The following is a 14,845-nucleotide window of genomic DNA, read 5'->3' on the forward strand; positions in this document are numbered from 1 at the left end:
ATGCACATCTCAATCTGTGCGTGTGCAGTTATAGTCACCTCTCTGTGTACTCATTTGTGCATGTCTATCTCAATATGTATGCGTGTAATCAGACTTGCGTGTCCGTGTTTTAAATTGTGTGTCTGTATTTTCCATTTGTGTGTGAATTAGAAAATCTGTCTGTCACTATTTTGATGTGTGTGTATAAAAAAAGAGCATCTGTATTTTGATCTGTGTAGCAGAAGTTGTGTGTAAAAAAAAAAAAAAAAGAACAATTTAGGGTTCCTACTTTACACAAATCTAAACAGATATTATTTTTACCCACACACGCATATCGAAATACAGATAACATTTTTTACACACAAACTGATCGAAATAAAGACATTTTTTTTTACATATCCATAGATCAAAATAAAGACTATTTTTTTCTCTCACACAAACAGATCGAAACACGGACGCACAACTTGTTTTTTTACACACACATTAATCAAAATACAGACGGACAGAATCAAATCTCATTACAGACATATTGAGACACGCATGCTACAATAATACTTCCACAGATTTCACGAAACATTCAAGAAATATCAGAAAAGCGAAGAGGAACAAGTGATTATATTTTGGAGGTGATCCAAATCACCGTATGGATTCAGGATTCTTTACTCCAGTATTGGAGTAAGTGTAGCCTCTTCGAGTGCTTTTCTAGTTATTTTATTATTAGACAATTATGCTAGTTTACAAAAAGCAAGGACAAATGCATCATTGCTATTTCTATTGCCAAATGACACGCTGGCTGAAAAATTAAGATGGCCGCAAATTTAAAATAGTAACCAACCTGTCAGTAGTGGTTGTTTCCTTTTAGTGGTCACTATAGACAGGTTTCACTATATTTTTTTTGTTTTTACGCAATGTGTGTTTTGTGTATTTGTCAGAAGAAGCACAGTGAAGCCTTGCCTCTCTACGAGCGAGCACTGAAAGTGTACGAGGACACTTTGGGACGCTCACACCCCCGCGTTGGAGAGACTCTGAAGAATCTTGCCGTGCTCAGGTACACTCCCTTCACTGTACACATGAGATGGCACAGAATTTAGTATCCCATGTCTTCGATTTAGTCCAATGAGTACTGCAAGAACAATAGTGTGTACAGAATAATTAAAATAGTCGGTTATAAATAGCATTGGTTTATAGGAATAGCTTATAAATAGACTAGATTGTGCAAATAGAAAGTAAAAACAATAACAAACCAAATAAAAGCCCAGTCGGGACATGAGTGTTTATTCATGTTCCGTCATCTGATGTTTTTCCATGCAGCTACGAAGAGGGCGATTTCGAAAAGGCGGCCGAGCTCTACAAGCGTGCCATGGAGATCAAAGAGGCGGAGCCATCGCTGGTGTGTGGAAACGCGCCCTCACGCCATTCATCCAGCGTGGAGACCTTCAGCATGAGGGGACCTGCCCCTCTCCCTCCTGGCCCCAGGTGACACTGGCGGACAGAGGTACTATGTGAAGGTTTGCAAATAATCCCCTGAGATAATGAGGATTATTATAAACTATATACATTTTTGCTAGTACCAGTTTTGTAATACAGTATTAGCAGTACTGCAAATGCCAAAATTGTTTTATATTTGTATTTTTGAAACATAATACTTTGCCAGATAGGATTGTAACATAAAGCCTCTCAAGTCATTTTGAGGGAAGTATTTTTTTTTAAAGAATTTAAGTCTCAATCTGAAAAAATAAATATATATTGTACTATAAATAAAGATAGCGACCACATTACCCAATCAGTTATTTTAATTGTATCAGTGCATGTATACTGTGAACTGTAAATGTGTTTATTTCTATAAATGTTTTGGAATAAAAGATGGAATCCAATATTTCACAAACTCTGCTAATAAATGTGTTTATTAAGATAAGATTAATAATGTCGTTGCATAAGCATTGCAGCATTTCAACAGTGATATGTTCCACTTTTGAGTGTCCAAAAATATCTAACTACTGCAAGAACATGTCCAGCGGGCTAGACTGAAAAGCTTAAGGGTCCTGGGCCTGAATTTCCCCCGGTCTGTATTCAAGTAAGCTATATGAGTACATCTGTCAACCACAACATTCCCAGCAGCACCACTTTTACAGCCAGCTGGGGGCGCTCTTTTTGAACCTGTAACTTTATTCTAGCAGTGCTTTAGGGGGATTTTAAAGGTAAAACTGCAATAACAACATATATAATTCAGAATCTGTGGTATTTTTTTTTTTTTACTGTTAAAGGTTTTCTGAGCAACATCAACTCGGCAATGTATGATCATTTTCCCTCAAAATACAATTTTCAGCTTCTGTTACGATAATTTGTCATTTGCGACCTGGCATCACCGACATAGTTGAGTGGTGTTAGCTTAAAGCTCATTTAACCTCGCAGCGAAGTGACATGGCCTTCAAACTCCGTGCAAGGCTTCATTTTCCTAACTTTACCCATTGAATATACAATTTAAACCTCTTCAAAAACATTGAATGTTTTTTATACTAATTGTCTTGGTGCTTTTTTCACGTGTTTGGAAGTAACCAAACGGAAGAAAATAGCTGTCGACAGGTAAGAACTACAACCTTAACACGTGCATTAACATGTCGAAATTTTATTTTCTATCTTATATTCATAAATATCTACGTTTTGTGCTGCTTATATGGTTACATTGTTGTTTGTGTATACAGTTATATCGTTTAAAAACGATATGTCGTCTTTGACTGAGAATGCAGTGTACAGAAAGGTTGTACTGCCACCTACTGGTAACACTTGCAGTTTGCACTTTAGCATTACAAGCAAAGTTCAAACTAAGATATTACGGCGGCTAACTATGCTTGTGTTGTTTTAAAAATACTATTAATACATTCTATGCATTTTATTTTAATGAATTTCACTACGCGTCCGTTACTATAACGCTTATCATGTGACGAATGTTTTTATGTGTTGGCTTCATGTCCAGTTTAAAGTGGTGTAGTTACCACTTCGCGTCACTTGGTGGCGCCAGCGTTAGTCTCCGTGGCTCAACAAGGAAACCGGAAGTAGTTTGTTGACAAGGCGGGCTCGACGATTGAATTGATCAAAAGTTGACCGAACGGCTTGTTTGCTTTTTTTAATAATGATCTACTACCGACCAACGTTTATGTATTTTATATTGATTACTATGCATTGTTTTATTTGGTTAAATGGCACCGCTATGCTGCGAGTGTATGAAATATTTGTTTCGCCGCTTACCATTGGACCGACGTGAACCACGTGACCATTTGCGGCGAGATAAGTCTGCAACAATTCCATTCATAAAAAGTATTAACGTCATTCAAAACAATGCAATCATTCAAAAATGTCACGGTTGTTGTTTGGTGTGTTGATATGTGACGTCATCGTTATTTAGTGTGTGTAACCGTCACTTTAGCTAGTTGTGTCCGGAATGACATCCTCCCTTCTGACTGTCCATCAGTATCGCTTCTCGGCCTTTTGGCTAAGATCAAGTGTAGTATCTGTTCTTATCAGTTTAATATCTGATACGTCCCCTATCCGGGGACCATATATTAAATTGATTTTTGGAACTGGGAGATGGAACAGGGGCTTGCTCCGTCCACTCCACGCATCGACCTGGTATTGCAGTACCTCCAGGAACGGTGCACCACCTCTCTTGTTGAAAGCAAATATCATATGACTGTCTTTGTCTCGGTGGTGAGGGAATTCCCAGCGACATGGGTCATTGATCAAGGAGGATAGTCGGACTTTTGTCATCGTAGTGTGACTGTGTCTGAACGATGTTTAAATGGATGTAAAGCGGACGTGACGTACGTTACAGGTTAATTTGTTCAACCTTGGCCCGCGGCTTTGATCAGTTTTAAATGTTGGCCCACTCTGTATTTGAGTTTGACACCCCTGTGTTAGATTGTTAGTATGGACGTAGACTTTTATATAACAAGCTACATATTCAATGAAAGATAATTACTGTAATTTTACATGAATTTGAAAGTAATTTAAGAAAACAGAAAATGCTATGTATTAATTTGGTATTTTTCTGTAAAAAACATAGAAATATACATAGCTTGTCATTACTGGCATATTACTTAAAATAACAGGTGGATTTTTTATTTACAGATAATGTCTTCAATTCTACAGTTTTATAAACTATTTTTAAAAAAATAGAAAAATTCCAGTAGAAATTTAGAGTAAAATAACCATAAAAATCAAATTATTTTTTTTTACAGCGCGCGAGCATACAGAATCACAATCAGAATTACTTTAATAATAGATTTTCAGCACAATCCCATTCAAGAGCAGACAAACATTACAGGGAGACAGAACAGGATCAAATATTACAGGGAGACAGAAAAGGATCACTGATGGGTCTGCCAACTTCCGGCGCCCCTTAAAAAAAGGTGAGAAACAGGTCGGGGTGGGAGGTGAGAAAGAAAAAAAATCAGTGTAAGCCTGGGCCGCACTCTGCTTCTTCATGTTTCCAAGTCACACCTCAAAGATCTGATGTGAGTGACGAGGCACCTTCTGGATGTTCTTCCTTCACCGTTTGCGTCTGTCCCGCAGCTCGCCACGGCGGCGTGGAGCTCTCCGAGAAGGTGGCGGCTGAAGGCTGAGTAAGTCTGCACCTCCAAATGTTCTTGTGTGAAGATGATGTTCAACTTGGTTCTGTTGGGAATGTGCTGAGTCATCTTCTTCCTCCAGGATGCTTTGTGCACTGGAACACAGAGAGATGTCTCCATCGCTGAGGGACGTCATGGAGATGTGCTTTGTTCTTCATCCCACTGCTCCTCACGCTATTCCATCTATTCTTCTTTGGCCGTTAAAATACTTTCAACATCAAACGTTGGTGGCTATAAAATAATTCGGGGCTCACGTTTCATGGCCTTGACATCATGACGAGGATTTCGTCTTTCTTTGAATGGCCGCTGCTTATGATCAATATCACATTGTGTCACATCTCTGTCAATAAATCCGTTTGTTCTCCACTCGCCTCGCTCTGCTTTCTTGGGGACCAGGAAGGGTCTCGCTCATAACAATGGTAGAAAAAGCTTGTTTTTATTTATGTTGTATTTTTTCATTCAACACTTAAATCCCTAGATCAGTTTCAGGTTTATCTGTCCATATCATATTCTTTTTTTTAAATATTTGATGCCCTTTTTGTCAAAACCCTGTTTTGTTATGGCAAAACCACTAAATAATCATTTTTACTAGACGTAATTGCAATCTTAAATAGGGCAATAATTCATAACATTGATTTTAATTCATTATTTTTTGAGCAATGACAATTAAAAAATGTCATAAAAATGTTAAAAATGTATTTTTTTTTTTACTTTCAACACTTAAGTCTCTCGATAAACTTCAGATCCACCCCTCGTTTCTGTGACGACCTGTCAGGTGTCACATGGTCTGTTTGCGTTTGTGTTTATCTCCTAGTCCAGGGGTCGGCAACCCAAAATGTTGAAAGAGCCATATTGGACCAAAAATACAAAAAAAAAATCTGTCTGGAGCCGCAAAAAATTAAAAGCCATATTACATGTGTCATGAGATATAAATTTAATTAAGAGGACTTAAAGGAAACTAAATGACCTCAAATATAGCTACAAATGAGGCATAATGATGCAATATGTACATATCGCTAGCCTAAATAGCATGTTAGCATCGATTAGCTTGCAGTCATGCAGTGACTAAATATGTCTGATTAGCACTCCACACAAGTCAATGACATCAACAAAACTCACCTTTGTGCACTCACGCTCGACGTTAAAAGTGTGGTGGACAAAATGAGACAGAAAAAGTGGCATAAAACACGTCCTAAAAAGTCGGAGAAATGTATACATGTAAACAAACTATACGGTGGGTTCAAGGACCGCCAAAATAAGTAGGAAAAAACGGCGCTCGCCAAATACTCGAATGAGTGAAGCATATTTAATATAAACAGTGTGATTTATAACAATTAGGGAGGTTTGTGTCATGTTTGTCCTCCTACAGAAACCATACTAAAACAAAAAAATACATTTTTTCCCCTCATCTTTTTCCATTCTTCATACATTTTTGAAAAATCTCCAGAGAGCCACTAGGGCGGCGCTAAAGAGCCGCATGTGGCTCTAGAGCCGTGGGTTGCCGACCCCCGTCCTAGTCAGGGCTCTTATTTTGGTCCCACTTCCTGTTTGTCTCCCTGAGCGCTTTTCCCTCCTCACCTGTCGCTGATTGGCAGCCTGGCCACACCTGGTCATGGGGTGAGGGTGATGGGTCAAATGCAGAGGATAATCTCACCACACCTAGTGTGTGTGTGACAATCATTGCTACTACTATCCGTGCTGTTCGATGTCATTGAGTGCTGTAAGTAAGAAAAATAACAAATGTGAAAAACAACACAAATGGAGACAGGTTTGCAAACACCAATGACATGGAATAGTCTCTGCAGAAACTCTGCTTCATTTTCTATGCCCCATTCAGTTATTGATAGCTGCTGGTTCAATGTTGCGCTTAGGTTTTAAAAGATTTTCCGTATGTTTCCTACAGACAGCATTTGGTGACCACAAACAACAAGGCTTTGGATTGATTCACACTGGTTTTTGCCTTTTGAAGGGTACTGGAAAAACTGGAAAATTGATCGTGAAAGATCAGTGAATTTGACCATGGAAAAGGTGTACGAACCCTGAGTAGTGGCCGCTTTGGTTGTTTCCCTTTAGTGGTCACTATAGACAGGTTTGACTATATGTATTTGTTTATACGCAATAATGTGTGTTTTGTGTATTCATCAGAAGAAGCCTTGCCTCTCTTCGAGCGAGCACTCAAAGTTTACGAGGACACTTTGGGACGATCACACCCCCGCGTTGGAGAGACGCTAAAGAATCTTGCTGTGCTCAGGTACACACCCTTCACTGTACACCTGAGATGGAATTTAGTATCCCATGTCTTCGATTTAGTCCAATGAGTACCACAAGAACAATAGTGTGTACAGAATAATTAAAATAGAGTAGCTTATAAATAGCATTGGTTTATAGCAGGGGTAGGCAACCCAAAATGTTGAAAGAGCCATGCTGGACCAAAAATACACACAAAAAAATCGGTCTGGAGCCGTAAAAAATGTAAAGCCTTATACAAGTGTTATCAGGAAGGCAACACATGATGTAAGTGTCTATATTAGACTACTATCAAAATGACTATGTGTCGCAGGCTGACGCAAATCTTCGTTGACAGAAATGTTGAAATGTAATATTTATTGTACACATTTTTACAACATTGGAAAACATTACCAAAATGGAGGCTTTTCAGAGGGTGTGATAACTCCTGTAAATTACTGGCTAAGAATGGCCAGAGGTAGAGATGTGTGTGTTCAAGTTGAATGAAACTGCAAATAAAACGACCTCAAATATACCTAAAATACGAGGCATAATGATGCATTATGTACATACAGCTAGTATAAATAGCATGTTGGCATCAATTAGCCTGCAGTCATGCAGTGACCAAATATGTCTGATTTGCACTCCACACAACATCCACAAAGCTCACCTTTTTGCATTCACGCACAGTACAAAAAGTTTGGTGGACAAATAGAGACAAAGAGAGGCATAAAACACGTCTTTCTGTGGCAGCGTCAAGGAAAGTTGTACATGTAAACAAACTACGGTGCGTTCAAACACTTCTGAAATTAGGACAAAATGTGTATATATATATATATATATATATATATATATATATATATATATATATATATATATATATATATATATATATATTAATGTTGTATAGTTCAAGACTTAGTCATTTGAAAACATCACTAGTTCTAAAAAAAATTATTTGGGAATGTCCAGCGGGCCAGACTGAAAAGCTTAAGGGTCCTGGGCCTGAGTTTCCCCCGGTCTGTATTCAAGTAAGCTATATGAGTACATCTGTCAACCACAACATTCCCAGCAGCACCACTTTTACAGCCGGCTGGGGGCGCTCTTTTTGAACCTTCAACTTTATTCTTGCAGTGCTGTAGGGTTTTTTTAAAGGTAAAACTGCAATAACAACATATACAATTTAGAATCTGTGGTCATTTTTTTACTGTTAAAGATTTTCTGAGCAACATCAACTCGGTAATGTAATAAAATAAAATGTTCAGGTTCTGGTCCGATAATTTGTCATTTGCCACCTGGCAACACCGACATAGTTGAGTGGTGTTAGCTTAAAGCTCATTTAGCCTCGCAGCGAAGTGACATGGCCTTCAAACTCCGTGCAAGGCCTCATTTTCCTAACTTTACCCATTGAATATACAATTTAAAACTCTTCAAAAACATTGAATGTTTTTTATACTAATTGTCTTGGTGCTTTTTTCACGTGTTTGGAAGTAACCAAACGGAAGAAAATAGCTGTCGACAGGTAAGAACTATAACCCTAACACGTGCATTAACATGTCAATATTTTCTCGTCTATCTTATATTCATAAATATCTACGTTTTGTGCTGTTTATATGGTTACATTGTTGTTTGTGTATATAGTTATATCGTTTAAAAATGATATGTCGTCTTTAAATGAGAATGCAGTGTACAGAAAGGTTGTACTGCCATCTACTGGTAACACTTGCAGTTTGCACTTTAGCCTTACAAGCAAAGTTCAAACTAAGATATTATGGCGGCTACTATGCTTGTGTTGTTTTAAATTACTATTAATACATTCTATGCATTTTATTTTAATGAATTTCACTACGCGTCAGTTACTATAACGCTTATCATGTGACGAATGTTTTTATGTGTTGGCTTCATGTCCAGTTTAAAGTGGTGTAGTTACCACTCCACGTCACTTGGTGGCGCCAGCGTTAGTCTCCGTGGCTCAGCAAGAAAACCGGAAGTAGTTTGTTGACAAGGCGGGCTCGACGATTGGATTGATCAAATGTTGACCGAACGGCTTGTTTGCTTTTAGTAATAATGATCTACTACCGACCAACGTTTATTTATTTTATATTGAAGACTATGCATTGTTTTATTTGGTTAAATAGCACCGCTATGCTGCGAGTGTATGAAATATTTGTTTCGCCGCTTACCATTGGACCGACGTGAACCACGTGACCATTTGCGTCGAGATAAGTCGGCAACAATTCCATTCATAAAAAGTATTAACGTCATTCAAAACAGTGCAATCATTCAAACATGTCACGGTTGTTGTTTGGTGTGTTGATATGTGACGTCATCGTTATTTAGTGTGTGTAACCGTCACTTTAGCTAGTTGTGTCCGGAATGACATCCTCCCTTCTGACTGTCCAACAGTATCGCTTCTCGGCCTTTTGGCTAAGATCAAGTGTAGTATCTGTTCTTATCAGTTTAATATCTGATACGTCCCCTATCCGGGGACCATATATTAAATTGATTTTTGGAACTGGGAGATGGAACAGGGGCTTGCTCCGTCCACTCCACGCATCGACCTGGTATTGCAGTACCTCCAGGAACGGTGCACCCCCTCTATTGTAGAAAGTAAATATAATTGTCTGGTTTATAGTGTCATATTTTAATTATAGTAATTTAATATTTAGGAGAAATTTACTTAAGGCTTGGGATGGCAAGCTGGTCTTCATTGAGTACCTGTTATGATTTTTTTAATTCTGGAAACTAGGGATGGGCGAGACCACGCTTTTAGGATTCGATACGATACCGATACTTTTTCTTGCATTTTCATCGATACCGATACCATTAATTTCTTATTGGCAATTTTTGTCAGTCAAAAATATTATTACTATTGTTATTATTTAAGACAAATCACAAGACAAATACAGACCATTTATACCACATTCATTATGGTCAATATATAATAAAAGTACAATTAAAATAAATAACATAAATATGAAAACTAAATTAAATATAAACAAAAATATACACATTTTCACTTTTCTTATTCCTCAAAAAAAAAAAAGTCTTGGTAGAAAAAGCTTAAAAAACATTTATTCATAACAATGTTATGTTTCAAACCTCTTTGTGGAAGTAAACTTATAACACTTCTCTGAAGCAAAGTCAATAATTTCCTTATCACAATAAACTAGGATTTCCTTGTCCTATAAACCTGCATACGAAAGACAGTTCCCTGAGAAAATGAACTTGGAAAAATGATCTACAAAAATGTCTGACACCATCACACCTTTAGTGTACTCTGGATATGTCGTCACACGTCACACTTTACTGAAGTCTCAGATTGCTGTTCAGGAAAAGTAACAACGCTGTCGGCTGGCTGTGTGTGTGTTGCACGTTGACGACGCTCATTCGCTGTCTCCTGTGACGTGACTCTATACTCTGCCAGGTACAGGGGTGTCCCAGCACATAGTAGGTTAAGTAAGTAATCAAAAACATCTGAAAGTGATGCTTGCACACCCCACACGCCGTTTTTTGGTTTATATTGATACTTTTTTCAGAAAAGTGATGCCAAATGAGTAGTGTGTGAGTATCGATATATCGATACCACAGGATCGATACGCACATCCCTACTGGAAACCTAGCTGCCAGTTTTTCTACCGTTAAAACTAATGTCCCATTTTACTGAGTAAGTCTACCCCCTTGGAGTGCTTTTCTAGTTATTTTATTATTAGACACTCATGCTTGTTTACAAATGTGTACAGCTCCACTAATGGACATTGGAGTGTTGCTTTCAAAGGCAAAATTAAAGTATTGCTAGAAACTTTTATATGGGACTTTATTGTATTTTATCAGTGGTTCTTAACCTTGTTGGAGGTACCGAACCCCACCAGTTTCATATGCGCCTTCACCAAACCCTTCTTTAGTGATAAATTAAATGTTGTTTTTTTTCTCAAATTCAAGACAAAGTTATATACTTTTGGTAGCACTTTAGTATGGGGAACATATTCTAAGTAACAAAGACTTAATTTAGAGTTTTTTGGACACTAGGGGAACATATTCTAAGTAACAAAGACTTAATTTAGAGTTATTTGGTTAGGGTTAGAGGGTTAGGGTTAGGGTTAGGGTTATAATAAGGCCATGCTGAATAAGGCATTAATAAGTACTTAATAATGACTAGTTAAGAGCCAATATGTTACTAATTTGCATGTAAATAAGCAACTAATTAATGGTGAATATGTTCCCCATACTAAAGTGTTATCATGTTTTTTTACTGGTGCACAAAATGAACCGTGCATGAACATCACCTTGTTCGAACAACAAAACCAACACAGTGCATAAACTCACAACAAATGACACACCTGCATATCAGTGTGACTTCTGCTGTTGCCGTATCCGTAATACGCCGATAGGGAGAAGTTTGTATTTGCACGATGAGTCGGGTGTGTCTTCACCTCCGCCGAACCCCTGAGCCCGACTCACCGAACCCCTAGGGTTCCATCAAACCCAGGTTAAGAACCACTGTATTATATGTATAGTACATGTTCCAAAAAGAAAAGAGTATAAAACACCACCAGAATTAGATATATTACAAGTACGAGGACACTTTGGGACGCTCACACCCCCGCGTTGGAGAGACTCTGAAGAATCTTGCCGTGCTCAGGTACACACCCTTCACTGTACACATGAGATGGCACAGAATTTAGTATCCCATGTCTTCGATTTAGTCCAATGAGTACCACAAGAACAATAGTGTGTACAGAATAATTAAAATAGAGTAGCTTATAAATAGCATTGGTTTATAGCAGGGGTAGGCAACCCAAAATGTTGAAAGAGCCATATTGGACCAAAAATACACACAAAAAAAATCGGTCTGGAGCCGAAAAAAATGTAAAGCGTTTTCCAAGTGTTATAAGGAAGGCAACACATGATGTAAGTGTCTATATTAGACTACTATCAAAATGACTATGTGTCGCAGGCTGACGCAAATCTTCGTTGACAGAAATGTTGAAATGTAATATTTATTCTACACATTTTTACAACATTGGAAAACATTACCAAAACGGAGGCTTTTCAGAGGGTGTGATAACTCCTGTAAATTACTGGCTAAGAATGGCCAAAGGTAAAGATGTGTGTGTTCAAGTTGAAGGAAACTGCAAATAAAATGAGCTCAAATATACCTAAAATACGAGGCATAATGATGCATTATGTACATACAGCTAGCATAAATAGCAAGTTGTCCATCGATTAGCCTGCAGTCATGCAGTGACCAAATATGTCTGATTTGCACTCCACACAAGTCAATAACATCAACAAAGCTCGCCTTTTTGCATTCACGCACAGTATAAATAATTTGGTGGACAAATAGAGACAAAGAAGGAGAGGCATAAAACACGTCTTTCTGTGGCAGCATCAAAGAAAGTTGTACATGTAAACAAACTACGGTGCGTTCAAGGACTTCTGAAATTAGGACAAAATAGCGCGCACCAAATACACTCATCAGTGAAGCATGTATAACATAAACTGTGGGATTTCTAACAATTAGGAAAGTTTGTGTCATGTTTGTCCTCCCACAGAAACCATATTAAAACATGGTTTTTCCATTTTCATACATTTTTGAAAAAGCTCCAGGGAGCCACTAGTGTGGCGCTAAAGAGCCGTGCCTTGCTGACCCCTGGTTGATAGGAATAGCTTATAAATAGAGTAGATTGTGCAAATAGAAAGTAAAAACAATGACACCAAATAAAAGCCCAGTTGGGACATGAGTGTTTATTCCTGTTTCGTCATCTGACGTTTTTCCATGCAGCTACGAAGAGGGCGATTTCGAAAAGGCGGCCGAGCTCCACAAGCGTGCCATGGAGATCAAAGAGGCGGAGCCATCGCTGGTGTGTGGAAACGCGCCCTCACGCCATTCATCCAGCGTGGAGACCTTCAGCATGAGGGGACCTGCCCCTCTCCCTCCTGGCCCCAGGTGACACTGGCAGATAGAGGTACTATGTGAAGGTTTGCAAATAATGCCCTGAGATTATGTGAGTTGTTATAAACTATATACATTTTCTGTGGATTATTATAAACTATATACATTTTCTGTAATACCAGGTTTGTAATACAGTATTAGCAGTACTGCAAATGCCAATATTGATTGATTGAAACTTTTATTAGTAGATTGCACAGTACAGTACATATTCCGTACAATTGACCACTAAATGGTAACACCCGAATAAGTTTTTCAACTTAAAGGCCTACTGAAACCCACTACTACCGACCACGCAGTCTGATAGTTTATATATCAATGATGAAATCTTAACATTATAACACATGCCAATACAGGCGGGTTAACTTATAAAGTGACATTTTAAATTTGCCGCTAAACTTCCGGTTCGAAACGCCTCTGAGGATGACGTATGCGCGTGACGTAGACCGGCGAACACGGGTATGCCTTCCACATTGAAGCCAATACGAAAAAGCTCTGTTTTCATTTCATAATTCCACAGTATTCTGGACATCTGTGTTCGTGAATCTGTTGCAATCATGTTCATTGCATTATGGAGAAGGAAGCTGAGCAAGCAAAGAAGAAAGTTGTCGGTGCGAAATGGACGTATTTTTCGAATGTAGTCAGCAACAACGGTACACAGCCGGCGCTTCTTTGTTTACATTCCCGAAAGATGCAGTCAAGATGGAAGAACTCGGATAACAGAGACTCTAACCAGGAGGACTTTTGACTTCGATACACAGACGCCTGTAGAGAACTGGGACAACACAGACTCTTACCAGGATTACTTTGATTTGGATGACAAAGACGCAGACGTGCTACTGTGAGTATGCAGCTTTGGCTTCTAAACATTTGATCGCTTGACCGTATGTGCGCAACTTTTTTTTGCGTATGTACGTAACTTTTTAAAAATATATAAGCTTTATGAACCTTGGGTTAGGTGAACGGTCTTTTGGGCTGAGTGATTGTGTGTGTTGATCAGGTGTTTGAATTGTATTGGCGTGTTCTATGGAGCTAGGAGCTAGCATAGGAGCTAGGAGCTAGCATAACAAACACGCAGGTGTTTTTATGCAGGATTAATTTGTGGCATATTAAATATAAGCCTGGTTGTGTTGTGGCTAATAAGAGTATATATATGTCTTGTGTTTATTTACTGTTGTAGTCATTCCCAGCTGAATATCAGGTCACCCCCGGCTCTCACAGCATCTTCCCTATCTGAATAGCTTCAACTCCCCACTAGTCCTTCACTTGCACTTTACTCATCCACAAATCTTTCATCTTCGCTCAAATTAATGGGGAAATTGTCGCTTTCTCGGTCCGAATCTCTCTCACTTCATGCGGCCATCATTGTAAACAATAGGGAACTTTGCGTATATGTTCAACTGACTACGTCACGCTACTTCCGGTAGGTGCAAGCCTTTTTTTTATCAGATACCAAAAGTTGCAATCTTTATCGTCGTTGTTCTATACTAAATCCTTTCAGCAAAAATATGGCAATATCGCGAAATGATCAAGTATGACACATAGAATAGATCTGCTATCCCCGTTTAAATAAAAACAATTCATTTCAGTAGGCCTTTAAGTCGGGCTCCACTTTAATCAATTCATGGTAAATATTGTTTTATATTTGTATTTGTGAAAAAAATACTTTGCCAGCTAGTATTGTAACATACAGCCTCTCAAGTCATTTAAGAAGAATTTAAGTCCTAATCTGAAAAAATAAATATATATTGTACTCTAAATAAAGATAGCGAACCATCCATCCATCCATTTTCTACCGCTTGTCCCTTATGGGGTCGCTGGAGCCTATATCAGCTGCATTCGGGCGGAAGGCGGAGTACACCCTGGACAAATCGCCACCTCATCGCAGAAAGATAGCGACCACATTACCTAATTAGTGTTTTTTATTTTATCAGTGCATGTATACTGTGTACTGTAAATTTGTATTTCTATCATTTTTGTAGTTGTTTTTATAAATGTTTTGGAATAAAAGATGGAATCCAATATTTCACAATCTCTGCTAATAAATATGTTTATTAAAGGC

General features: G+C 38.3%; 1 protein-coding gene and 2 non-coding genes across 5 annotated transcripts in view; all 3 read left to right on the forward strand.

The window, feature by feature from the left end:
* nphp3 (nephronophthisis 3) overlaps window positions 1–14,845 on the forward strand; it is a 136,061-nt gene that overhangs the window by 41,899 nt on the left and 79,317 nt on the right. For 2 of the 3 annotated variants that reach the window (XR_009821211.1, XR_009821212.1), the window contains exons 26-29: window positions 912–1,027; window positions 1,291–2,562; window positions 4,549–4,598; window positions 4,687–4,920. Coding sequence is in view for 1 of the 3 variants with exons in the window: in XM_062021676.1 (XP_061877660.1) it covers window positions 912–1,027; window positions 1,291–1,455 (281 nt within the window). In the remaining 2 variants the exon portion in view is untranslated. Of the gene's footprint in view, window positions 1–911; window positions 1,028–1,290; window positions 2,563–4,548; window positions 4,599–4,686; window positions 4,921–14,845 lie in introns of those variants that run through there. The other variant, XM_062021676.1, reaches the window with a different exon arrangement.
* Window positions 3,450–3,640, forward strand: LOC133630557 (U2 spliceosomal RNA). Its single transcript, XR_009821276.1, has one exon. It is a non-coding gene; the product is annotated as a U2 spliceosomal RNA (small nuclear RNA).
* Window positions 9,238–9,428, forward strand: LOC133630578 (U2 spliceosomal RNA). The gene has a single exon (XR_009821296.1). It is a non-coding gene; the product is annotated as a U2 spliceosomal RNA (small nuclear RNA).

Source organism: Entelurus aequoreus, linkage group LG15 (genome assembly GCF_033978785.1).
Source record: "Entelurus aequoreus isolate RoL-2023_Sb linkage group LG15, RoL_Eaeq_v1.1, whole genome shotgun sequence".
Taxonomy (NCBI): Eukaryota; Metazoa; Chordata; class Actinopteri; order Syngnathiformes; family Syngnathidae; genus Entelurus; species Entelurus aequoreus.